At 41.3% G+C, this 24,834-nt stretch overlaps 1 protein-coding gene across 2 annotated transcripts; it reads right to left on the bottom strand.

The window, feature by feature from the left end:
- Positions 1 to 1,467: 1,467 nt before the first annotated feature.
- TGS1 (trimethylguanosine synthase 1) lies at positions 1,468 to 22,807 on the bottom strand. Of its 2 annotated transcripts, none has more exons than XM_027889527.1 (13): positions 22,674 to 22,807; positions 21,891 to 21,955; positions 19,973 to 20,148; positions 17,307 to 18,162; positions 15,790 to 15,907; positions 14,765 to 14,851; positions 13,525 to 13,696; positions 12,142 to 12,499; positions 11,127 to 11,300; positions 10,054 to 10,197; positions 8,636 to 8,852; positions 7,448 to 7,526; positions 1,468 to 1,754 (listed from the first exon to the last, which is right to left on the bottom strand). In XM_027889527.1, exons 1-13 carry the CDS (start codon positions 22,769 to 22,771, stop codon positions 1,638 to 1,640), a joined length of 2,661 nt encoding a protein of 886 aa, XP_027745328.1. In that variant the 5' UTR covers positions 22,772 to 22,807; the 3' UTR covers positions 1,468 to 1,637. The 2 variants fall into 2 exon arrangements, with proteins under 2 accessions (XP_027745328.1, XP_027745329.1); XM_027889528.1 differs by having other exon boundaries at positions 19,973 to 20,145.
- Between the last annotated feature and the right edge of the window lie 2,027 nt (positions 22,808 to 24,834).

Genomic DNA, 24,834 nt, shown 5'->3' with positions numbered 1-24,834 from the left:
ATTCGGCCTCATGACTTTCTTGGATTTTTGTTTGTGACTTGTAGTCAAAATTTAACAGCATCATTACATTCATATGCCACTGCCACAGTAGACTTGGAGCTCCTGTAATACTAGAACTCTTGCCAACCTCCCTTACCACCTAATAGCAAACTTCTAAGAAATACTATTTCCTTAATAATTCCGTTTAAATATTAATACAGAGCCCAGCACTATCACAACGCTTCCTCCTTGCTGTAGCACTGTGACAAAATGCAGTGATGCAAATTAGCCAAATTATCTTCCAAGTAAACTAAAATAAATTGCATAAAGCACAATGTAACAGTCATTAACAGTTTAGCACTTGTCTGGTACCGGATGGATGGTAGAGTTTGAAAAAAAATTATTTCCCAAGTGCTATTTTACTGCACTGTGAACTTGCACTGAGTCAGGCTGCATATGTTTTTTAACTTCCCATATGCACACACTTCATTCTCTTGAATGATTTGAAGAGTTGGGTTTCATTCCTTAAGTGGGAAAATAGATCCTCTTATTTGGTTATTCCACAGTTATTCTATACTTTGATAGCGCTAATGCATGGTTTAGTGCTTAGTCTCTGCTGCCTTCAGCATCCTGATGCACTCCAAGCAGAGGAGAAGCAGCACCAATTCGTCTTAGAAATTACTATTCCTACACTCTTATGTCAGAAACAAGCTCAACATTGAGACTGGGGACTTACTGTACAAGCATTTCAGTGAGAATGCCATATCCATGCCCTAGGCACTTCTTGCCTGCCTCCTTTTCTGCTTGGAGAAGTGGTCAAAAGCCACTCTTCCCCTCCAAACCACAAGTGGGAGCAGGGAGGCCTCACCAGGAAGCGCTGGGTTCCCTCAGCCCTCCCTGAAGCCTGTGTGAGGATCCAAAATGCCTCAAGAACAGGGGGACAAATACCCCTCTATTTACTGATACAAACCTCCAGTCAGGTTTCTTCAAAATATCATCACCATGAAGAGGACTGGCAAGGAAGAAAAAAAAATAAAATTTAATAAAACAGCAAAACCCAAAGGGTAGAGCTTTGCCTCCAGATACAAACAGGCCCAGCTCTCTCCTAGTGCTGCAACAAACCAGAGCACTCAGTGGAAGTAACGTGTGAACCCTCATACTACAAAGAAAACCTGAAAAGGTTTCCCAGTGAGCATGGAGCCATAGAGGTGGACTGGGGTTAATCTCTCATGACCATCTTGTTCCACCTGATGTTCAGACACGCTTCTCAAGCACAGTGACAGCTCCTGAAACACCTGGAGGCTTTCAGGCTTTTCTTCTTGACCCTCTGGATGCTTAAAACCAGATCAAGCACAGAAGTAGCACCTGTGAGAGCTGCAAAGAAATTATGAGTGCCCCTTCCATGGGTGGGCCTCAAACCTTGCAGGACTGCATTGTATAAAGAACTTTCTTCACACAGTCACAGCTTCTCTACATTTACAGATTTGTCAAAATTATTATAAAACATTTATTGACAGTAACAATAAACAGAACAAATTTCTGTAAACAGAAATTAAAGTGGAAAATGGCTTTAAGTCATTTTTGACCAGTCAGCTGTACAAAAGCTTAAGCAAAGCAGCAGTCAGGGAGGTTGGGTTTGGAAGAATCCACACTTGAGTTCAGGAGATGTCATCTCTTATTAGATCACCAAAATAAGCTGTTATTGTCTTCAGTTTGTTATTGAGAAAATTTTGTTCTATTTCAACTTTCCCTCCTGGGCCTGCTAAGGAAGCCACCTGAAAAACAAAGAACGAGAAGTAAACCAATCAATGCACAGGAAAAGAGGCAAAACCCCAAACCTTTTATTCACATGAAATAGTCACATAAAACTCATCTCTGCTCTGTTAATACTGGTGGAAAATCTTCCTTGTCGCTTAACGGCTCTGATCCTCCTCCTATGTCTCCTTTAACTCATAGAAGTGGTTTGTGGCTTTCTTAGGACTGAAAAACCCTTCTCACTCAAATCATGAAAATAAGAGGATTTCAGAACCAAAGATAAATACTCTTAATTTTACACGCTGTGCTGAGCAAGAGATTCTGAACTTCAGTTTGCAGGGTACTTGGCATTTGAGACAGCCAGTTGTGGCAAAAGGCAAGCTGTAAACTGTGCTTTAAAAGATGTCAAATCCCATATTCTGGGGAAGAGTAAAATCAATTTTAGCAATTAGAATTAGGAAGCATAAAGGTCGCTTCCTAAGGGAGGGTGGAGGGGAACAACCCAAACAAACCCAACCCCCAAACAGGCAGAGAAATCACAAAAAACAGTTACAGTTTTTTGTTGTTGCTATTGCAACAAAAAAAAAAAAAAAGAAAAGAGCTGTTGTGCGGGTTAGAGTTGCAGGCAGCGTGGAATGTAAGGCAGGGGGCAGCAGTGTATCTGCAGGCAGGGAGAGCCCGTCAGGCAGCGCTGGTCCCAGCTTCATGTTTACAACCACTGGAGTGAGAATTTCACCATTCACGCTCTGTTGACCAAGCCTGGTGCACACCTTTAATGCTTAATAATTCCAGACAGACAGCAGACTTCGTATTTTGGACTGGAGCATGCAATACTCTCCCGTCTCCTGTTCCTGCTCATGATGCTCAGTAAGATTCCTCTGAGGAATGTCAGCCTACAGGCAACCGCACAGTCAGAAGGAAGAACACCAAAACTGAACACTGACTGCTTTTTTTTTTCCCCTCCATCTTGGACCCCAAGGTCCTACCACCTGTAGTGGGGGTCCCTGCTCCACAGCCAGCTCTGTTTTCCCAGGCTGCTGCAGGAAAATTATTCCTGAATTTTCTGTATGCAGGGAAACTTCCCTGGCAGACAGTGATCAAGGTCTAGAAGCCTGCAGTAGATTTTAACTGATCTTTAAACCAAGATGATGTTAGCAGCTGAAACTTAAAGTTCAGGCTGTGTTACTAACACTTCTAAACTCCCTTGAGACCTGACTCCGTTGTGCAGGTTTAAATATAAACACGCTGAACTTCCTCTATTTTACTTTAAGTAAAAACTAGGCCTACTATCAGGAGGAAATAACAGATAATTTTAAATTATACTCCGAATCCTTATTGACTTGCCCAGAAAATCGCCACACTTATCTGGATCAAGCATTTACTTTTCTGTTTTGGTTTTATTTCCCCCCTTTTCATTTCTTTGTTTCTGCAGACAAAAAGAGAAGTGTGAGCGGTTTCTTCATCCTTCAATTTAATGGTGATAGGAAAAAACCCTCCACATTCTTGTCAGAGAGGAACCTGCCACTTAAGTAAAAAAGCAGAGGCTAGCTGACTTATAAATAGCACAAGAATCTGAAATTGGCAAGTGATCAGGAATGTTAATTTTACAACTTATCTGCTCGTACTTGAAATCCTAAAAGCAGTTAACATTCTGCGGTGATCCGTATCTTTCTTTTCAGGAGGATGTTAAGATTATACTTTTAATTTATTACAAACCAAAGCTGGATTGTCACTTCCAAATAGCGTTAAGAGGCTTTGCACTTTATAGCTAATGTCGTTCAAGTATTCTAAAATATTACTTGGATTAGTCAGCTCAATATAACATTGAAATGACTGTCTTAGGGTTATGCACTCCTGCTTTCAGGGCACAGTTTGTGTCACTTGCGTATCTAAGAGTGACTAATGCACTGGTATTAAACACTAGTGTTTACTACATATTTCTCTTAGAAGACCAAGTAAAACAAGATGCTTCATCACCATGCAGGCAAATGCTGCTCTTCCACTGACTGGTGGTGTCCACCAAAGGGCAGCCGAGAATTTACATCTGCCATGTCTAGTCTCTGAGTGCTACATCCAGGATAACTAAGACTTTCCAACAACGACTAGGAGTATTTGACACACCCAAAGGTGACGAAACTTTAAATGAGCACATGGGCACAGGCTCTGCAGCAACAGATCTGGCACTGTACGCTCTTCAAACTGACCCAGTATTCAGAGGAGAGAAATGCAAATCCTCTGCGATGATGTTTATTTGTAAATTGTTGGTGGATGCAAATTTGATTACGTAGGAGTTGCCAAGTTTCTCAGAAGGGCTTAGTCAACCCTGATGGTGTGAGGGAAAGCCGCCACACACCAAGCTTTAGAAAGGTGCCAGCTTGGCAGAGGGATGCCCTCTAAAGTCACCAACATTTTAGGCTCATCACTTTATTGGGGGGAGCCATCAGGCATCCTGACTCCATTCTGACCATCAGTGAGAGATGAACAGTACCTGAGTGTGCCTCCTACGATGAGGTGATAGGAATATACCCCACCATTAGGAAGAAGACCCTACAGCAACAATTCTCAGGCTCCCCGTTCTTCGCTGCAAATATTAAGATACAGAAGTATTACATGGTACAGAAAACAGTCCATGAAGGAGACTGGACTGCCTGAGATGAATCCTTGTCTCTGAGGTGAGTACACACTTTCCGTTCTGCACGACGAGGCAGAGCACAGCTTGCTAAACACTTCATAAACTACATTTAATCATCCTGTCTCAACAAGCATGCTTCTTAAGGCACTTGTGGAAGTCTCTGTTACAATATTCCCTTTTCCTTTTTTTTTTTTTTTCAAGAGTGTAAAAAAAACTTATAGAAAGGAAAGACTCTGAGGTGAAGATGCTGCAGAGAGATGGGTATCAATAAGGGTGTCACATGTGAGCTACACAGTAGGCATTAATAAAACAGTATTTTGTAATGTATGTGCATGCACACATATATAATTCCTGATTATTCCCTAACAAGAAAGAATACTGTGAAAGATTGATTCAGCCTAAAAATGGACCTGCATACATTACAATTTTTGTAACAAGTATATGTTTGCAATCAAGGAAATTTGATGCAATTCAGGGAAATGTTTTACATTTCTTGTAAATGCACCAACCGTATTCCCCTGGTTCGCTGCTCCCTCTTGAGGTAGAAATACAAAAATTCAATTCTCTTTGATCTCAGTGATTTTTTAAAGGGAATTCAAAGAACACCATGTTTTTTTGCAACACTAACTCTACTCAGAAAAGGCACTGCCTCCAGACATAATAAGCATTGTTTTGCTATAAAATCGTGTGGAACAAGGCTGGATCTCTTTAATAAAGCAAGGAACACAGAGTTCTTCAACACATCTAAGTCAAGGTCAGCTACCATCTGCTTTCTCACCAGCAGCAGGATCCCTGCTCTCCTCTAGCTATCTAACAGCTCTCTTTCATAAAAAGAAAAAGCTAAGTTACCTCTGAAAGCCTATGTGTATATATATGTAGGAGCACGTGTATATATGTGTAGGAGCATACTAAATTAATTTCTGAAGACACAGAAGAGGCAAATCCTACGTGCCTGAGCAATGTTATCAGAAACCAAACTTAGGTTTTTAAGCTTCCATTCAAATCTAAGGCAGCAGAAAATCTGTTCAGCAAATATCACTGTATCCGTTAGTCAGTTTTCGGGTGTTAGTCTTCTGCAAAAAGTTTAAAGTTTACTTCATCAAGCTTTTTTAGGTCCCTGGAGTTATGGGGTACATTCACACCCCAAGCTACATCACTACACCCCTGCAGTGGTGCCCACAGGCCCTTGTCAAGGCAGTTGTTGCAGCAGAAGCCACCCTATCTGGTCCACGAGAAAAGTAAGAACTGTGGGCAAAATCGTGAGCAAACTGAGAAGAAAACTGCCTATATTAAGGAAGTTAATAAAAAACAATTAAAGAAAAAAAAAAAAAGTTGTTTTTCTGGAGATTCACAGCCATGGATATGAAATGGCAGTAAATCCAGAAGCTTCATTCTTAAATACAGCCAGAGACGTTGTCAGCCAAACCCATAACCAGTGTCCTCTGGACCACTGTATCCACTAAGGTCACGTTTAGTATAGGACATGTTTAATACAAGTTTGTCCACACAGGATTATGAAATTTCCCTAAACAGTGGGCTAGACTGACATTCTCTTTCCCTGCTCTCAGATCATCAACTTTTTTTTTTTTTTTTTCTTCTCATTTTGACACAATCTCTAAAAAAAGGCGTGAAGAGCCAATTTCTCTTCCTGAGAGTAGCCCACAGCCTGGAACATTGAACAGAACTGAATTCAGACCTACAGCCATTTACTTTTAACAACTAAGCCATGGTTTTGAGCAACAGCTGTTACTCTTCAGCCATCTGTGTAAAGGCAAATCCATGGCTACACATCAACATCACTCAGAGCCAATCACACCAAGGTGTAGAGGTAGTAAGACACCTGACACAACCACATAGAGGTGCTGAACTCTTCCGCAGAAATAGATGCAGGCCTGCATCTTGGATGCTTTTGTGGGAATATAAGTGAAACATAGATGCCTTTGCCCGTTTATAAACCCAGTAAAAAATGCTCAGAAGCAGAGCAGAAAACTGCTAAAGTCATTCTTGACCATGGGAATGAAATATTTCATAAAATGCAGTGATTGGGAGTTGAAATTAGAGAAACTATGCCTAAAATTAAGGTCCCTGTTCAAAGATTCATAAGCCACTTTGACATTTCACCTGCCTGAAGTGCAAAAAGGAAATGAATCATCATCACCTGCCACAGCAATGGTGCTGTGCACAGCGTGGGCTCAGAGTGTGCTAATATTCAGGCCATGTGAATTTCAGCCTGTTTCTCAAGCCAGCTGTTTGCCACCAACCATTCCACAAGCCACCATATGGCCTGACACCTTGCCTGCTCTGAGTCAGACAGAGTTCTTGGAAAAGGCAGAAATATTCCTGGGAAGTTCTGTGGCACACTGCAGGTGAGGAAACCATCTCACCGATCCCTTCTTTGCAAAAAGCTACAAGACCTAATTAACAGAGAAAATACACAGAGGAAACTAAACCAGACACTCAGGGGAATTGTTAGTCATCTAAATGCTTAAAAAAAAAAATCTAACAAAACCCTCTAACACAAACCCCCCACCCCAACCAGTGCCACAAACTGTGTGTTCATCACGAATCACTGCAATGCAAGCAGCCCATATGGAACTACACATCTGTGTAGAGAGCATCAGTACCACCTCTGGTGGCACAGCATTTGTGTCTGATCAGTGATGGCAGTGACTGCAGGATGCACAGTGATTTCCTGCAACTCCTTCATAAACTGAAAGACATCAAAGTCTGAGACTTGGCAACTTATCACATAGTAAGAGCTGGTTAAAATGTATCTTTTTTCTTTTAAAATCACACATCTGTCTGGCTACTGGCTTTGGAGCTTCTGAATGAAACTCCCATCTGTTGCTTTAAGATGCGACAGTGCCAAAATCATGGAAATATCTGCTGCTCCCATTTCTAAACACATCAAAAGTGCTTCTAACAGAGAAATCATTTAACACCAGGGTCAAACTTAAAAAACCCTAACACACCACATTCAGCTGAACAGACTTAGAAGTCTTACATTTGTTCTTATAATAACCTGTGTTTTATGCCAGCTGAGCATTTTGTTAATTACCAAGCCCTTATCCAGTAACATACCTGGTCAATATCAGCATTCCGAGGCAGAAAATACACAATATTGTTGGTGATCTTCTTGGAGAGCCTGAAAATTTCAAATGTAGAGGCCAGTAAAGGAAAAAACAAGAATGGGGAAGGAAAAATTACTTAGATTCATTAATTTTTAAAGTATGACTCAAATTCAGTAATTTTGTAATTAAATTATAGTTAGTCTTCTGAGTGTTTGAGTAGGAATCTCTTCTGAAATGCAGAAATTAGTATCGTCTAAATGCAGAAATTCTAGTTTACCATTAGTGCCCTGGAAAGCAGAAAAAAGGCCCCAACACTCACTTTTTAAGAAAATTTAACTGAACTACATAGAGGTATTTGAGAAATTTGAGCGTAGTTTGTAGCTAATACATTTGGTTTACATTTGTTTTCTAATCCATTTTGTGGCATCTCTCACACATGCACACAAAGATTTTCTTACTCTTATAAATACAGCTACATTTTAGCAAAAAAGGAAACAAATGAGATTATTCTGGGGCAAAAGACCCCCCCCCACACACTTCATATTTGATGAAACTATTTTGCTGATACCTTTCCAAATAAATGCTCAATAGCACTGTTAATAAGTTAACATGGGATTTTATACATTAATTAAAAGTGTTAATATTTTGCTTGCACTCTTCTGTGATTTCCCAAGTCACAGGCAGGTGCTATGATTGAGAACAGTTTTAGTAAGATATTTTAAATAAGATTTTCCCCTTATAAATCAATTAAAAAGTGGAATTAATGACAAAGTTATAGCTCACATAACTAATTATTATCTATCTATATATACCACATGTCTATTTGATATAATAATTTGATAAAATACCCTACTTCAGGGTATTTTAATAAAATCACATAAAGCAGTTAAAACTCCTGAATTAATGCTTTAAATTAAGAAGCTACTTAATCCTCTAATGGATTTTTTTTACTTTTAAGACTAACTCATCACTTTTTTTTTTTTTTAATAAAAATATTTAAATTTAGATGGTCAAAGCCACATAGCTGAGGCTGGGGGAAGGGAACTAAACAAACGTGGCACTTCTGGGAGTTCAGCTGCTGACCGTATCTTCCACGCAACCAGACGTGCAAACCCCGTGTCAAGAGAGGGAGAAGAAAGAGAGAAAACCACTAGTAGATGACTAACAACCACGACAGTGCACAACTTGGAAAGGATATCCATCCGGACAAATCATGGTTTGGATATCGAAGATTTCGGCAGTGGCATAATCAGGCCCTCCCCAGGGCGGGCTGAGGAACACCACATCTGCCCGCAGGTCGGCAGCCAGCACCATGAAGTCCCCGCATATGAACTCGATCTGGTCCGCCACGCCGTACACCTCCGCATTGTTGCGCGCCAGGCTGAGCTTCTCGGGGTCGATGTCGATCGCGATCACTGCACGGGAGAGAGAGAGAGAGAGCAAACACGCAGGTCAGTGGGAACTGCCAGCGCCACCCAACCAAGGTCAGGACGTTTCAGAAGGAAGGTGTCCTTCTGCAGCCACCAGATACAGGTCACATCCATAATCTACTGCTGCGAGGTGACTACTTCAGTTTTGTAGGTCGTGGTAGACATGAAGTTACAGCATCTCAGAGAGGAAGGACCTGCCAAGAGCAGAATGGCTGAATTTACAAACCAACAAGGGAAGCCACACAGCCAAGATTGGGAAGGCTCAGCTGCTGCTGCAAATCTGGGAAGCTTTACTTTTTGGCAGTCAAACATCTGCTACTGTGACAACCCCGCATCTTGGCTCAATAGTGGGTAAGGCTCTCCACCTAAGAGAGGAAGTCCTCCTTGCTTCAATTTTGGCAGGAGCCTGACAACTTACAGGGTGTCAGTTAGAAACTTACTCTTCCCCTTGGTTAAAAAGAAACATTTATCTGTAGCTGATCACACCTAGCACAGCTCAAGGGCGTAAGAATAAAAATAATTTAGCCAGGAAATACAAAAAGCTAAGTAAAATTTAGAAAATATTTATAGAACGCATTATAGCCTACCAAATTTAATGCAGTAGAAAACTACTACTTATCTTGCTCAGAAATTATTCAGAAGAGTTAGATGAATTTGTAATTGACCAGAGCATTTGATGAGCAGGTGAACATCAATAGGAAATGTTTTTACAGGAACGTATTTCACTACAATTCCATTAGCTGGCATTAGCCTAATACTAAGTTATCATCACTCTCCTGTATTTGGTTCTACTGCACCTGCAGGTGATTCTGTTTTAAGTACAATTCACATGTAACCTGATTTTGAGTACACAGACTCAGAGTAACAACTGAGAAAAGTAGCAGCTTTGATAGAAGTCCACTTTTACTGGCAAACTTCAGAATATCCTACAGACTAGATATTACGCCACGTAAAAATAACGTTGACTAGAAAAACACAAATCCAACTCTGACTTAAAATCGAAAAGCAGTTTTATAGGCCCTTTTTGAAAACAGAAAGGTCATATTGTGAGTCATATGAAGCAACAAAAGGTGCTGTTGCTACAGAAGCACCAAAAAAAAAAAATCAGCCAACAAAGCACATACCTAAGTTTTTTAGGGAAAAAGATTGAAGAAACAAAATAATGCTATATGCAACACCTACTTACCTCTTTTTGAGGTCAATGCAAACTGAATAGCATTTCCTCCAACCCCACAGAACGCATCCACTATGATATCGCAGTTGAACGACTGACTAACACGGACTGCAATATGCTCAGCTATTTTCTCAGGAGTAACGGAAAACCAACCCTCTGCAAAGGAAAGGGAAGGAATGTATTTTCGCCTTTTATTTCAAGGTCACCTGATTTAAAAACAACCAACCAACCCCCACATAAAACTGAAGGTTTAGCATTAATCCCAAGAATTTTGGCTTGGTGCATTTGACCACGAAATACAGGCTTTGAAGATGATAAACTCTGGTCAGTCCAGCGATTTGCTAAGCAAACAAAGCCTCACTGAAGCAAACAGATATGCCTTGATCTCAATAAGCGCTTTTTTCAACTTGGTGCTGAGGATTCTGGCTTATCAAGGACAAGTCCACAGACACAGCTATGAAAAACTTTATACATCACGATTATGCTCTATAGCAAAGAAAACCAGAAATATTCGCTCTTATCTGACATGTTATTTTCTTCACCACAATGTCTGGCCTGCCAAATAATCTGCATGTTTATGAGGGAGAGCATTAGAAATGAAAGGCTTACAAACCCAACAAACAAAATGAATGGTAATCCTAATTCCTCTTTTACCTATAAGTCTATGATTTGAAGTGGTTTCTATGCAAAAAAATGGAAAAAAGTAATTTTGAAAGTGACTGCTGAAAGCCAGAACAAAACAACAAAACTGGATCCATCAGCATATTTGGAAGTTTCACAAAAATAGAAATAGAAAAATGTCATTGAGTTTCTGAAAAAGTCATGACCAAGTATAACTTGGGTCCAGTATGATCCTCAGCAAACATCAGGACTAATGCAGATAGGGGTGTCCCACAGTGGAAGCACTTCTGAAGTCCAAGACTTCTGTTCACCTGCCTGCTGGGAGGGGTGGAATTTATCCAGAGGTGCAAACACACATTCAGTAAAGTTCCTCCTTTAAGAAAATTAGTAATAAACTGTAAGAAGGACCACAGGTTAGGATACATGTTATACCACCAAGTCAGCACGCTTGGTACTAAACACACCTCTGTCCAGTTTAATTCCTTCGTCAAACCGAGAGAACAGCCGGTAGCGCTGTGCCCAGTACTTGACCAGCTCTGGATCAGCAGCAATCTCAGCAGGTATAGATCTCAGTGCAATTTTATTCTTTCTTCTTCTTTTCTTCTCCTTCTTCTGTGTGGTAATTTTTTCATCTACGGCTGGAAGACACTGCAAAAGTTAACAGTTACTGTTCTTGTAAGCGAGGAATCTAACTGGTAGGTAGGGGAGACTTAAGATATAAGATGATCCTGTTTAAAAATACTGCTAAATGTCCTTTATTACTGTTTGCCAGATTATGCAGATTAGTGGTTTTATGTTAAAAAAGAGCATCCTGTATTTCAAGGGATCAGTCACAGCCCTAAAAATCATAAGAATTCACCTATCATATAAGAGCCTTAATCTTCAACTGATAAGAATAAACTCCTGTAGTGAGCAAACAAGTGGATCAGAGACCAATTTAATGCCCTTGTATCAGTAAAGAATAAGAACTAATCTAGACAAGAGTTTTACATTAGGAATCTAACACAATTGAATTACCGTAGGAAGGATTAACTATGTATAAAAACCTGAATAATCCTCTTTTCCTTTGTTTAGTGTTAAATAGAAAAGTTCATAATATTGATTTTTTTTCCCTAGAAAATAATTTTAACAACACATGGAGCTCAGCACTGTGCATCTGAGAACCCAAACCTTGATGGTCTGTGCAGCTACCTGAAGTTAATCACCCTCATCCTTGCAGGGGGAAGGAGGCATAAATTAGAAACCTGCTAGACCGCGCTGAAGATCAACAATTACCATTTATCTATAAAGAAATAATGTCAACATTAAAGACGAGATCTGGGATTCTGGCACTCCAGGAATGACATGCTTCCACTATCACAGCTCTCAATCATGTTTCTTTAAGTAAACAAAATAAGTAAGTGGTGCACAACACTAACTTGGGATGGCAGATTAAGTCCACTGCCATTCATTTCACCGGTTTGTAGGAAACTGATGTACCTTGGCTGACGTCCTCTGTGTCTGCCTGGAGATAATCTGGAATATCCAGAGGGACAAGCTGCCGCCCACCGCCACACTCTGGCCTCGCTGCACCCTGCTCATCGGAGCCACTCGCTGCAGCATCCCGTGCCTCCTCCTCCTCAAGGTTACTCCCTCCAGGTTCTGTGCAGGCTGCACTGGAAGATGGTGGCTTTTGGGTTTCAGCATTCAGTGTCACAGCCTGTGTGGCAGTAAGGCCTTCCTGACCCTCTGACTCGCTGCTGCTCACAGACAGTGCCTCCGATTTACCCTGAGGGATGGCTGGCTGGGATGTAGCTTCCTCCTCAGGTTTACTAACCTGCTTCAGGAACATTTCCACCTGCAATTGTCAAATATCACAGATAATCAGACGGTATTGCTTCCCAGGTACCTAGAACGCAATTTAAAAGCCTCACAGCTCAAAAGCACCTGCCACTGCAGGTACTCTCTACCATGTGTATTTTGGAAACAGTAAAATATCCAGAGTCAAAACATTCAAGAAGTCCTTAAACATGCCCTCTTTTTTTTCTGAAACATAAAGAGTTAGACTTGTCACAGCACAGGTGACCAAGTCTACTACTTTTTAATTGACTATTGTCCAATCTGCAGTCAGACGTACTCTTAGGGAGAAGATTTTCAGCATAAACAGGTAAAATTACCTTCATACATTAGTTGCCTCATCTCCAAGATGTACCCAGTGGTGCATGTGGTAAAGGGTTCTGCTGTACAGCAGAGAGCTCGACATTACCTCCTAACCAACGTGCAGATGCTACTCCAAACTCTTCAAAGGCACACGCAGATGCTCCCTTTTACATTACAGTTGCTCTGAGTGGCTCTAGATCTGGACCACTTCCTTACCTGAAAGTCTGAGGAAATTTTTAACTTTTTTTCCCTTCACATAATTAAAGCTGCCCTTGAACTATACTGGCCCCAGGTACAAGATCAAAAATTAATCAAAAATTATAGCAATGGGACTGGAGTTCAATACAACATGCGTTGTCACCACCAGGTTAACAGTATTTTGCACTTGGGTGTCAGGGAATGCCAAGCATCCAGAAGAAGGCAAAGTAACATTAAAATCTGTTCCCTCATATTTTCAGAGACTCAATGGAGTAAAATCTATGGTGAACAAGTGTTTCTACTTGTTAGTAATTTCTGTTTGTTTTTTTTTTTTAAAGCATAAAGTTAGAGCTGAAAACAAATGCATGTAGAGGTGTTAGCAAAACCGCTGATAAAAATTACTAAGAACGTGAAATATACTAATCTACACAAACATTTTCTGTCACTGCTGAAATGCCAGCACTAACAACTGGCTTCACAGCAGACAAGTATATGAATTACAACAATGCTAACAATTAAAACTACCTTCTTCAAAGTTTTGCTTTTTTTGCATGTCATTTCAGATTCCTCCATGAAGAAGATGTGTGTGTTTTTGCTCTTCCTTGGTTTACGCATATCCAAGTATTTGGACTTGAGTTTTGCTTTTTTCTCCAAGTACTGCACACGTCGGTGGGTGAAATCTGGAATTCCACCATACCTGAGAGTAAATAAATAGATACAGACAAGTACTTAGTTGGGTAATTTCCAGTCTAGAAACTTTAACATAAATGTTGATGTCTACAAAAAGATAATTTAGACTAAATTATTTCCTTTTAAGACATTTGCTCCACTTAAAATATATGTCATGGATGTAGCTGCAAAACAATGTACCTCCATGAAAACATTTAAATATTTTTATTTGAAAAATGGTCAACCAAATTGAGTTTAGATTTTAAATTTTTTTTAATACGTTTATAACTCTAGACAGAAACAATTTCCCAGGCCAGCCTGAGGAACAGGAAATGAAAAAAGATCTTGATTAGTAGAATAAAATATCTTTTTGGTGGCTGTAGAAAACCCCCAAAACAGCTACTTTTGTCTTCTGGCAAATGCAATAAGAAGACAACCTACTAAAAAAAACCCAACTTCCTCCCACAAAAGAAATATGGACAGTTGACTTAAATAATTTTTATAAAGTAGAAGAAAAGTTGTCAGCTACAAAGCATGCTTCTCTTTGAAACAGCTATGTAATAAACAACTGCATTTTGTGGAAGTGCTAGACCTAAGTTACAGTCTACCTGTGTCCTATGACGTTCCTTCTACAGCACTGACCCCTGTAATTTTAGCTCATACCACCAAAAACGAAATTTGTCTGGTCAACACCCTGGCAACACTTTATTAATACAGCAACATTTCACTAGTATAAAGCAACCTTTTTCTAATATAAAAGAGATATGAATGATTGTCTAAGCTCACAGGACTCCTAATTGATAGGACCATTCATTGTCAGAGCCTTTAAGTTCTAATTTAAGTAGCTGACCAGCCATTTAACATTTACATGACTGCAAGTACGAGGTATGCTTCTGCTTCAAAGCACTTTAGTATCTGTAACTCTGCATCTCTCTCTCTAGCCAAAGAATGACAGTTTTATTAAGAGCAAAGACGAACTCTGGAAATTATCTTTGAAAGTTTAACAAAATGGAAATGGAGATGGATGGTCTATTTCAATAATAACAAGAGAGCTGACTTGCTATGAAGAAACCTTGAGTTCCTCATAAGTAATTACTTTTGTCCTGTGCCACACTTGAAACCCAACACAGAGCAGGTTTCTTCAGGATCTTCGACTGGGTTCTCATCCACATCCAGTTCATGGCTAGGAAAAAACCACAGATGACGAAGTCACTTACTGTAAAAAAAAGATTTTTACTTTGCAGATATACCACTAAAAGCCTCATGTATTGAAAACATTTAAATGTGGGCTTCACTAAGCTCCTCCACACACTGCTGAAACCAAACAAAGCAGACAACACCAGTCTGTGCGTGAGGTTCTGGGTTTTTTTCACCCAATTCTAGGCTCATATGTCGTTTTAATGGGATTATAATATCCCAACTATTCTGAGTGACCTCTTAAAATATTTAATATTAAACCTTACATGGAACTGATGAAGATAGTACTTGTTCATTCTATTTCCAAATTGCCTTCATCACCTATTACATTAACTATATTATTAGTGCTATGGCAACAGGAAAATACTAGAACAAACCCAAAGCTACATGATTAGCAGCTAACAATCCATTCATTCCTCCACCTTTCAGTTTGCAAATTTATTAGACAGGAAGAGCCATTTCATCATCTTTGATGCTACAGATTTTTAGAGAAGAAAGAAAAAGACAGTGACAAGACAGGGATCAGCTATTTTATGACTGCTATAGCTCTGAACATTTTACAGGCAGCATACAATTCATTTAAAAAATACAAATTATTTACCTTTGTTCTTGCATTGTCTACACTAATTAGACCTAGATTTTCCTGTGCAATTTAACAATCTTGAATCCTTCAGTGACATAAGAATAGTACCATCACCTTGCACAGTCATTGAGGCAATACAGTGTTTTCATAAAGCAACAGAAGAGAAGAAACATCCACTGCTCATTGTGAGGCAAAGTGATAAAGGAGTGATGGAAGACTATGCGATTTTGTACTGACATTTTAACTCACATCCTCAATCAAAGATATAGTTACTATAAATTCAGAAGGCTTCTGGACCTGGCTTCTTAAGAAAAAAAGCTCATTTAAATTTCATGACTTGCCTTCTCTTGACTTTGACATGTCTGTATTCAGGAGGCTCTTCATCCTCATCTTCATCTTGGTCATGGAGCAGCAACTGCTCTTTCTCATTTGAATTCATGCTACACGACTCCTGTGAACCTAAAAAAAGATAGATCATATTTTCCATCTGCATAAATCAATTCCTTATCTTCCTGTCCCCACAGTACATCTGCAGCTACAGTTAGGTTGTCATCCATACCGGAATCTGACAAATAAGGCACAAATGCTAAACATACATATATTTACCTGTCTTTGTTTGAGGGACAACATACCAAAAAAGTTTCCGGTATTAGTTACAAATCTTAGTTAAAAATCTTGCATAGGACCAACTTTAAATTATCTCAGCTCTATAAGAAAAATAAAATGCCTACAAGGTAAAAAATTTGAAACAGTTTCTTCCTTTATGAAAAATTTTGTTTCCATCCCATTAGCTAGGCAAAGGTACATTTAATAACAAAAGATTTAAACACATTTCTTGTTGGAGATTTTCCTTTCATTTCTCCCATTCCAACTCTACTGTAGGATCAAGGTGGGACCACATCTGCTTCTTCCTCTCAGAAATTCACTTGCAGCAGACTCAGAGGTTTTCCACCAAACTGAAGTCCTGAGTTGCTAGCAATTCGTGTTTTATCCCCTCTCTTCACAGGAGAAAACATCCAACAGTCAGGAAAGATGTGACACTGCTGTTTACAATGAATGCTGGCAAGAACCGGCAAGCAAAGGAGATGGTTGTCTCTCTGCATGCTGAACTAACTGACTGGCAAAAAAGATGAGAAGCCCCATCTTTTATATCCCTCACAGAAGCAGTGTAAGGAACAGCCATTGGCTTTCACCACACTGCTTCACTACTACCTGGCACTTTCCCATGTTAGCATAGTTATGAATATATGAATTTAAGGTTTAAAGATGACTGCAGCTCATAGCTTAATTGATAACTCCCTTCTGGAAAGGACCTCTGCAACACATCTGTCCACAGTAACCAAGTACAACAAAAGAAAACTGTAAGTATGGCATTTTTAGACAGAAGGCAAAAAACTAAAGCAAACACCAACCCCAGAACTGCAGAACTGTTTTTTTTCTTAGCAAGCTGTTCTTAAAACGTGTCAGATTCTTAAGAACATCAACCTGAATTTTCATTCATTTTAGACTATCAGTAAGAAGAGACATATCAGCTGCATGACACAGCTGCAATACCAAGATAAATAAATGTGCACTAACAGTGCTCTCTCATCGCTTTCTGTAGTACATTTGAAGATTTATGAAGTACATGTTCTGCTAAAATCACTTCTGGTTGAAGAACACATTCAATATACAGGTTAGAGATGAGAGAAATCATCCAGAGAAGCAGAGGGAAGAAAAAGGAATCAAGTATACAGTCATTCCACAAAATGCTTGATTGACTTTTTTAAAATGGCATACTACAGATGTGCCCTTGTTTCTGATATATAACCACACAGAGAAACTTTGATAGAATCAATTTTAGCTGATTTTGTATTACCTGACTGGTTAACACTTTTATTTTCACAAGATGCACTCCTTTTCCGGGTTCCTCCATCACAGGGCTCCTTCTGGCTTTCACAGTCGGACAAACTGTGCTCTTGATGACCGTGGTGGGCTACTGTTCGAGCTGCACTGCTCTGCTCCACTTCCTTTAAATTCAGATTTAAATTACAAATCCCAGAAATGATTTCGCTGTGGGGCTCAGCATTTGAAGGGAGTGTTTCATCACTTCTGGTGTTAGAGGGAGACAGCTCCAAGCTCAGCACTTCACTGCAGTCAGGCTCGGGGCTAACCAAGTTCATTTCTCCTGAAAGACCAGTCTCCTCTGCAACCCCATTAACTTCCACCTTGTCCCCAGGTGAGCTCTCAATAGTCCATCCTTGACTTGTCCAGTACTGAAACTGTTCCCAATAATACCAGTACAGTTCGTTATAATGCTGCTCCCACTCTCCCTTGGTGTCCAGATTATTCCAAGGCTCAGAGGCTGTGATGGCTTCAGATGATGAGACCTCTTGATGCTTCTGCAACCAACTTTGCCAAAGAAGGCCTTCTCCATACTCGCTCCAGTACTTCTCCCATTTTTCCTTAAGTTCACTGGATAAAGCCTCATTTGCAAGGCTTTCTGAACTTTCACAGTTCTCTTCAATTACAATCTGAGGTTTGCTGCTCACCTCACACTGCTCTGTTGCAAGGGCCAGCTCACCAGAAATGGCCTGGATACTACCACCACAACCTTCATCCTGGCATTCCTGCCCCCTTTTATCCTCACATTTTCGCTGTAACTCATTTTTCTTCTTCTTCTTTTTCTTTTTCATAAATTTCATATTACTTCTCTTTTTATAATTTTCTTTTTCCTAAAATAAAATGGAAAAACACTCTTAGAAGTCCAAAATGTATCTACAGTCTCATCCTCTCTTTGAGCACATTTCTCCTTCCGTTGTAACCATCCCTCTCAGTGCAACCCTGCTGTTATTAGGTATCTCCCCAAAAAGGCAGTAGAGGTTTTGGGTCTGAAAGGGCCCTGCTGCTTAACCCTGTCTGACACTTCTGAGGAAGTTGTGGAAAGAGCTGTAAGGAAGTCTGTAGAAAGACATGCACAAAAAAAAAAGGTAGAATTACAGACAGAAGCAGGGTTGCTGAGAGGGAAGTCATCAGTAGCTCAAGGATTCAGAAGGAAAGACATCAACATGAAACACTGTAAAATCCTAAAGGGAATTTGGTCAGGAATTGAGAGGTCACAGGTTTGAGCTCAACAGCAATAGCATCTCAGTAACATCAAGGACCTGTTTTAGGGGGCTATGGAGGCAGACCCTTACTTTCACCCAGTATCTGCCTGACCAGCAAACACTGTCTTATTAGGATAGCAAACATATGATGCTCAGCCTCACAGAACGTTAAATCCTTGCTATCTTTGGGTGCTGTACACAAAAAAAGCATCACTTTATACTCATAAACTCTGTAAATCCTGCAGCTGAATCTCTGATATGTCTGAAGACACTGCCCCAAACATAAACACAAGGGAAAAACAGCCTCCTCCCTAAACAGGTGGCCCTTTCATTTGGGCAACATAACCATTTCACTTATTACAACAAACTTGGCTACTATGGTTATGTAGTGAACAGAAACCTGTTACAGAAAGGAACACTAAGGTAACCTGGTGATTTCATGAAATATAACTCCACTTGTTTTGCAGACGAATTCACACAGGCAAGACTGCAAATGCACAGATATTACTCCAAACGTCCCATCAGTTGTAATCCCTAATTTTGTTGCATTGACAAAAGAATAAGGATGTTATATAAGGATGATAGAATCAGAGAACTGGCACTAATCTTTCATCTTCATCCGTCATAATGTCATGTTAAAACACCCAGACCAAAGCACAATGCTTAGCAGTAGTCTAGTAAAAAAAAGTATTATCTTCCCATTCAACTTATTTGCAATATTACTACATAGTAACAAAAATTGCATATATACCTTGGGCTTGAAGTTGGATGTCTGTATTGTCTATTTATATGCCACCACTTTAAATCCCATACCAGTTTCTCCTATTTATTTACAAAATAATCAGGTCAGAACCATGCAGTGCTCTGCACAAAAGTGCTCTCTCACTGCCAGGCAGGTCTGTATTTCATAAAGTGGACACTAAATGTCCCACAGTCTTCTTCTTATCTGTGAAGACATTAGTCCCCTTCTAAAGCTCAAATGTTCTCTGTGAGAAGCAGAGCACCAAAGCCTCACTCCTGCCCTTTGGAACAGCCTGGCTTTATCAGTTGCAAGGGGGATTTGAAAACCAGTTTTTTATATTAGTATCAAAAGCTAAACAATTAAAGCAGACAGCATGAAATGCATGCTCAGACTGGAGTGTTCTAGTTTCCTGATACATCAGCACCAGCATTACCACCGCTGTGTTAAATCAGGTCTCTCTAGTCACTCGAGCAATACAGATACGGAAGCATAAAGCACTGTTTAATCAAACTGGCAGGTGGATTTTACAAACAGACCAAAGTTCTGTGTGCTTTTACAAGCAAGAGAGGCAGGCAGTTTAAAGGCAACTCGAATACATTTCCCTGAACTGCCATCCCAAAAATAACCGAGAGGAGGCACACCCTGACGTCTGGAAACACAATGCAAACAGAACAAATAAAGAAAACAAAGATTTACCACAAAGTTCCTCTGGGCCGACTGCCCACCAAACTGAAGAGGCAACCCCATGCTCTTCATAAGCTCAGCTTCTGAGTCTAGTTCAACTTCTTCTGGGTCCAGAGCATGATTAGAATCCACCTTCAATCTCATATTGAGACAATGGTTCTCCTCCTCAGATGCTTGTTCTTCCCCTGTTAACAGTTACGTTACTTATGAATATAATCTGGTACTCATCCTTCAGTGCCACAGTGTGGCATAGAAAAAACAGCAAAACTGCCTCTTATGCTTCCTTTCCCATTTAAAATCTTCCTCATAAATACCTCAATTTCTTTGTAACTATCAGCAGGAACCAAAATGTAACTTTGATAGCCAAAACACTGCTCTGTGTCTGTCTGGAATGGAGTTAACTTTCTTCATAGAAGCCTCTGGTGCTGTGTTTGGCATTTGTGGTTAAAACAGTGTGGATAGCACACCGATGTTTTGGCTATTGCTGAGCAGTGCTTGCACAGCCTCGTAGCTTTCTCTTTTTCCCACTCTGCCCTCCCCAGGGAGTAGGCTAGGATGGCCAAGAGACTGGGAGGGAACACAGCTGGGACTGCGGATGGAAACTGGATGAAGGGATGGTCCACACCATATAATGTGATATGCAGCGGTAAGAACTGGGGTAGAGGGTGAAGGTGCTTGGGGTCAACCCACCACAAACATTCACCTCAATAACTTGCAGAGCAAAATGCAATAATGCCCAGCAAACAACAGAAAAACCAGGATTATAACCCAAAAATTCTTTACTGGAGTTCTTGTGGTATGTGTTGCAGCAAGGAATCGCTGGTTTTGTTACAAATCTTTCAAAACCACACTGACAGAGATAACATGATTTTACAAATACGTAATGTGTGAACTACAGAACCTAATTATCTTAGAGGTAACTGATCAACTGCTTGCACACTGTCAAATTGTTAAGCAATATCATATGTATACAAAATCATTAATACTATTGAGAAAGTAGGAACTGCATATTGAGGGAAATTACGAAATCAGAAGCTCTTGACACAGCTGATAATACTGAATAATTTTTGGTTTTATTGTTTATGATATATTTACTGCTGAATTATCACATAACACAAGACTCTTCTGTTTTTAACTAATTATTCTCACCACAATTCACTCACAGATATGCACAAAAACATGGTTTACATTCTTCTTCTTCACTCCTCTCACACTGTCTCCGTCTAATCTGTGCTATTAACTGTCGGCTTTTATTTCTGTTCAGACTTCCTTTCAAATCAAGCTAATATGCTGCTGGACCTACCAACACAGCAATAGAAAAAACAGATACCAAAAGAATTATGCTTCATATAGGCCTATATGAGGAATTCAGCACGATGGAGTAAGGGAGTGGTGTTGAATTTGTCAGAGTATACGCCATGAGAATTCCTTGAAATAAGCATGCCAAGAGAGAGACTTACTCTTCTGGCCCTCCTCATATGATTCCTTGTATATTTGCAAATGATAATTTCCCCCATCATTGCTATTGCTTCTTCTCTACTTCTGGCCCAGCAGACTAATCAGCAACAGCTAATGTCCTAGGCTGGGCTAGAGACAGCAGGACAGAACTGCTCCCAGGCAAACATGTAGGATCTACCGACCCTCCATTATGCAATTAATTTTGGGTTGGTTTAAATTATGATCTGAGAACAGGTCAGAGACCTGTGAGGTAATCTGTTCCATGCACCACGGGAAAATTATGTGAGGTGATAAAGTCTGTCTGGCCAGGAATAAATATCACACCTGGTTTGACACAAACTTCCACATCAAGATTAAGGTAACCTGAAAGCCATGCAAGTGCTAAGCTATTATTCAGAACTTAAATAACCACACATAACTCACTTCCAGTATGACTGCACATCACATTGCATAGTACATTTCATTATGTTACCTGTACTGTCATTGTCATCTTTGACATAAAATCCTTTTAATCCCAGTTTATATAATTTTCGATCTCTGTAAAAATGAAGACAGACATTGATGCAGAAAGTCATCACGAAAACAACTTTTTTTTACAGTAAAAACAATCATTCCGTGGAGAAAACCTCCCTGGGGATACAGTAAAGTCCCCATCACAGGAGGTTTCAAGATGCGACAGGATGGGGTACTTAATAAACTCATCTAGGCTTGCACTCCCACGAAAGGCTGGACCAGGAGACCTTCCCAGGTCCCTTCTCACATGGGCTGCCCTGTGACTCTAAACATGCGAAACAAATAAAAAGGACAATCTGGAAAAGGCAACACTTTAATTAATGCCTGACGGGAAAGCCCATAGGAGAGACGCCCAGAAAACGTCGCAGCTACGCCGAACACACTGGAATTAAACTTTAGGGTCTCCTTCCCTCGTTGAGGATGAGGAGGGTCAGCTCCGGATCCTTTCAGGATGACACCAGGATGATGTTCCCCCCGCACCCGTTTGGGAAGGGGACAAGGGGACGCCCAGGGGGGAGCGGGATCCGGCCGGCTCCGGCAAGGGCCCCCACGAGAGCCGGCGTTTGGGGGGGCTCCCCTCGCCCTCTTCTGCTCACCCCCAGCTGGTACCCTGTGGTAAACACGACCTATCGGGGCCCTTTTGCGCGCACCCCTCCCCTCCCCTCCCCTCCCCACGGCCGCAGCAGCGCGGCCCCTCCCGCAGCTCCCCGGCGGGAACCTGCCCCCGCCCGGCGCTACTCACTCGACGAAGGCGCGGGAGCAGAGGCAGAGGATGTCGCGGGCCGCCCCCGCCCGCAGCAGCAGCTCCGCCACCAGCCTCCCGCCCGGGTCCTGCACCATCCCTGCGGGCAGACCCACGCCGGGGCACAGCCCTGCCGGCAGTTCCGGCGGAAGGCAGCGCCGGGGCCGAGCCCGCCCGAGCCCGCCCCGCTGCGGCCGGAGGGCGGCCCCGGCCCCGCCGGCTGAGCCGGGGAGCTCCCCGCGGACGTGGAGGAGGTCTCCGCTCTACAGGCGCAGCTGCTTCACCCGAGCTGGGTGTCCCGCTCCGCCTGTCGGCGCCCCAGGCTGCTCGGCTGCGGGGTGGCTATGCTTGCGAGAGCTGTAGGTGGGGGTAGAGGGCAGCCGTGGTTGTGTGCGGCTTCTTGTGTGCTCAGTGACGCCCCACGAGGAGAGGAGTGTCTGCGTGTTGCTGGGGATCAGAGTGAAAGTGAGGGGAGGAAAGGGCATCGCCACAAAAACCTGCGACAAAGGATGCCGCAGCCAAAGTCTGGTAGAACCGGGAGTGGGAGAGAGAAGTGGAAAGGCTGAACAAGGCATATTGGAGTAGTGGCCGGAGCAGAATCAGAGTCACAGAGCGGTTTGGGTCGCAAGGGAGCTTAAAATCACTTGGTTCCAATCCCCCTGCCATGGGGGGGCATGCTTCCACTAGAGCAGGTTGCTCAGAGCCCCACGTGGCCTGACCTTCAACACTTCCAGGGATGGCGCATCCGTAACTTCTCTGGGCAACTTGTTCTAGTGCCTCACCACCCGCATAGGGAAGAAGTAAAAGGAGGGCTTAAAATGGTGAGAGAATGGGGACAGGGAAGACAGGGAGTCAAAATGAAAGTAAAGCCTGGTGAACAAAGGGGCTGGGAGGAGGCAGGGTGAGGCAGGAAGGTCAGAGTGAGGCTCTGGAGGCACGGTTTGGATGGGGAGGGAGGAAAGCATTGGGAAGCAGCCAGGTGTGATAGGGTACAGTGATAGAGATAACTGGGCTTTACTCACAGATTTCTTTCCTGTGGAGACCTGCTTCAGGCACCAGATCAGGATATAAGCTGGGAAAACATCTTTGTGGAGTTAGGCAGACTGTGTTATTTGGGATACCTGCTGACTTGTTGAGAGAGATAGAGATTGTTTAGGAGGTTGGTAGAAGACAAGGGAAGGTGCGCTGTTGAGCAGACCAAAGGATACTGCCCTATAGAACAATATTTTATCCTTGCCTCTACTGCAGAGACTGTATATGATGATGCACAAGGTTTGAGAGATTTCCTACATAAAACACTGAGCGATAGACTATTCAGCTCTACTTAGAATACTCAGAGCTTATCAGTAAAATGCATGAAATTCATTTCTCTAAAGTCCATTGCAAAGCCTGCAATCGCTGGGACAGGGTTTCTCAGATAATAATTGTGGACTTTGTGATCTCTTCTTATCTGCTAGCATACCTACTGGACACTGGGAGAGTATGAGAAAGAAATGCATCATCCACACTTTTAGGCTCTCTGCAAGGTGTTTGGTTTTGACAGCCTGGGAACTGGGCTTTACATTCCTTACATTCAGTGTGTGATGAGTTGAACAGTTTGTCTGTTGTGCCATCTCATTCCATTTGCATCAGTACATTTTAGGTAACAAGGCTGTACAGCCTCATGAGGGTGCAGGATGTCCTCAGGATTTTCAAGATATTTCATGTAGGAAACATGCAAAGAGGCAGAAGGATTGACCATTCAGGTTACAGTAGCACAACTACCATCCAACAACACATTTCATCAACTTACAAATAAAATCTTAACATCAGTTTTATCCTGATTCATGCACCATCTTACATCTGCTATAAACAAAAATATTAAATGCCAACAACATTAGTCAGGACTTGGATATGTCTATCGCTACAGTAATTAAATGCTTTAGAAATACGAGGAAAGATTGCACCAGTTCTAGCATTCATATGGGTATAACTGTGTCTGCAATTAGGATGATATTTCAAAACTGAAAATCCAGTAAAATGAAAATCTTTCAACACAAATGGTTTAGCAACAGCCAAATGCTGTGCATAAAAGTTGAATTGTGAATTGCAAAATGTTTTGAGAATTATTATACTTCCCTTCCTAAGGAAACAACGCTACATTTTTAGTAAAATGCAGAGA

The sequence above is a fragment of the Empidonax traillii genome, unplaced genomic scaffold (assembly GCF_003031625.1).
Source record: "Empidonax traillii isolate 1590-97213 ecotype Southwest subspecies unplaced genomic scaffold, ASM303162v1 scaffold264:size1143063, whole genome shotgun sequence".
In the NCBI taxonomy this organism is placed as follows: domain Eukaryota; kingdom Metazoa; phylum Chordata; class Aves; order Passeriformes; family Tyrannidae; genus Empidonax; species Empidonax traillii.
This window is presented reverse-complemented; position numbering and strand designations above follow the sequence as displayed.

Excerpts from the sequence above, each read along its gene's own strand:
- TGS1 (XM_027889527.1), bottom strand. The coding sequence starts at position 22,771 with ATGGTGCAGGACCCGGGCGGGAGGCTGGTGGCGGAGCTGCTGCTGCGG. Across the intron at positions 11,301-12,141 it reads CACAGAGGACGTCAGCCAAG|CCGTAGATGAAAAAATTACC; the intron begins GTACATCAGTTT and ends AGTGTCTTCCAG. Across the intron at positions 1,755-7,447 it reads GGAATGCTGATATTGACCAG|GTGGCTTCCTTAGCAGGCCC; the intron begins GTATGTTACTGG and ends TTTGTTTTTCAG.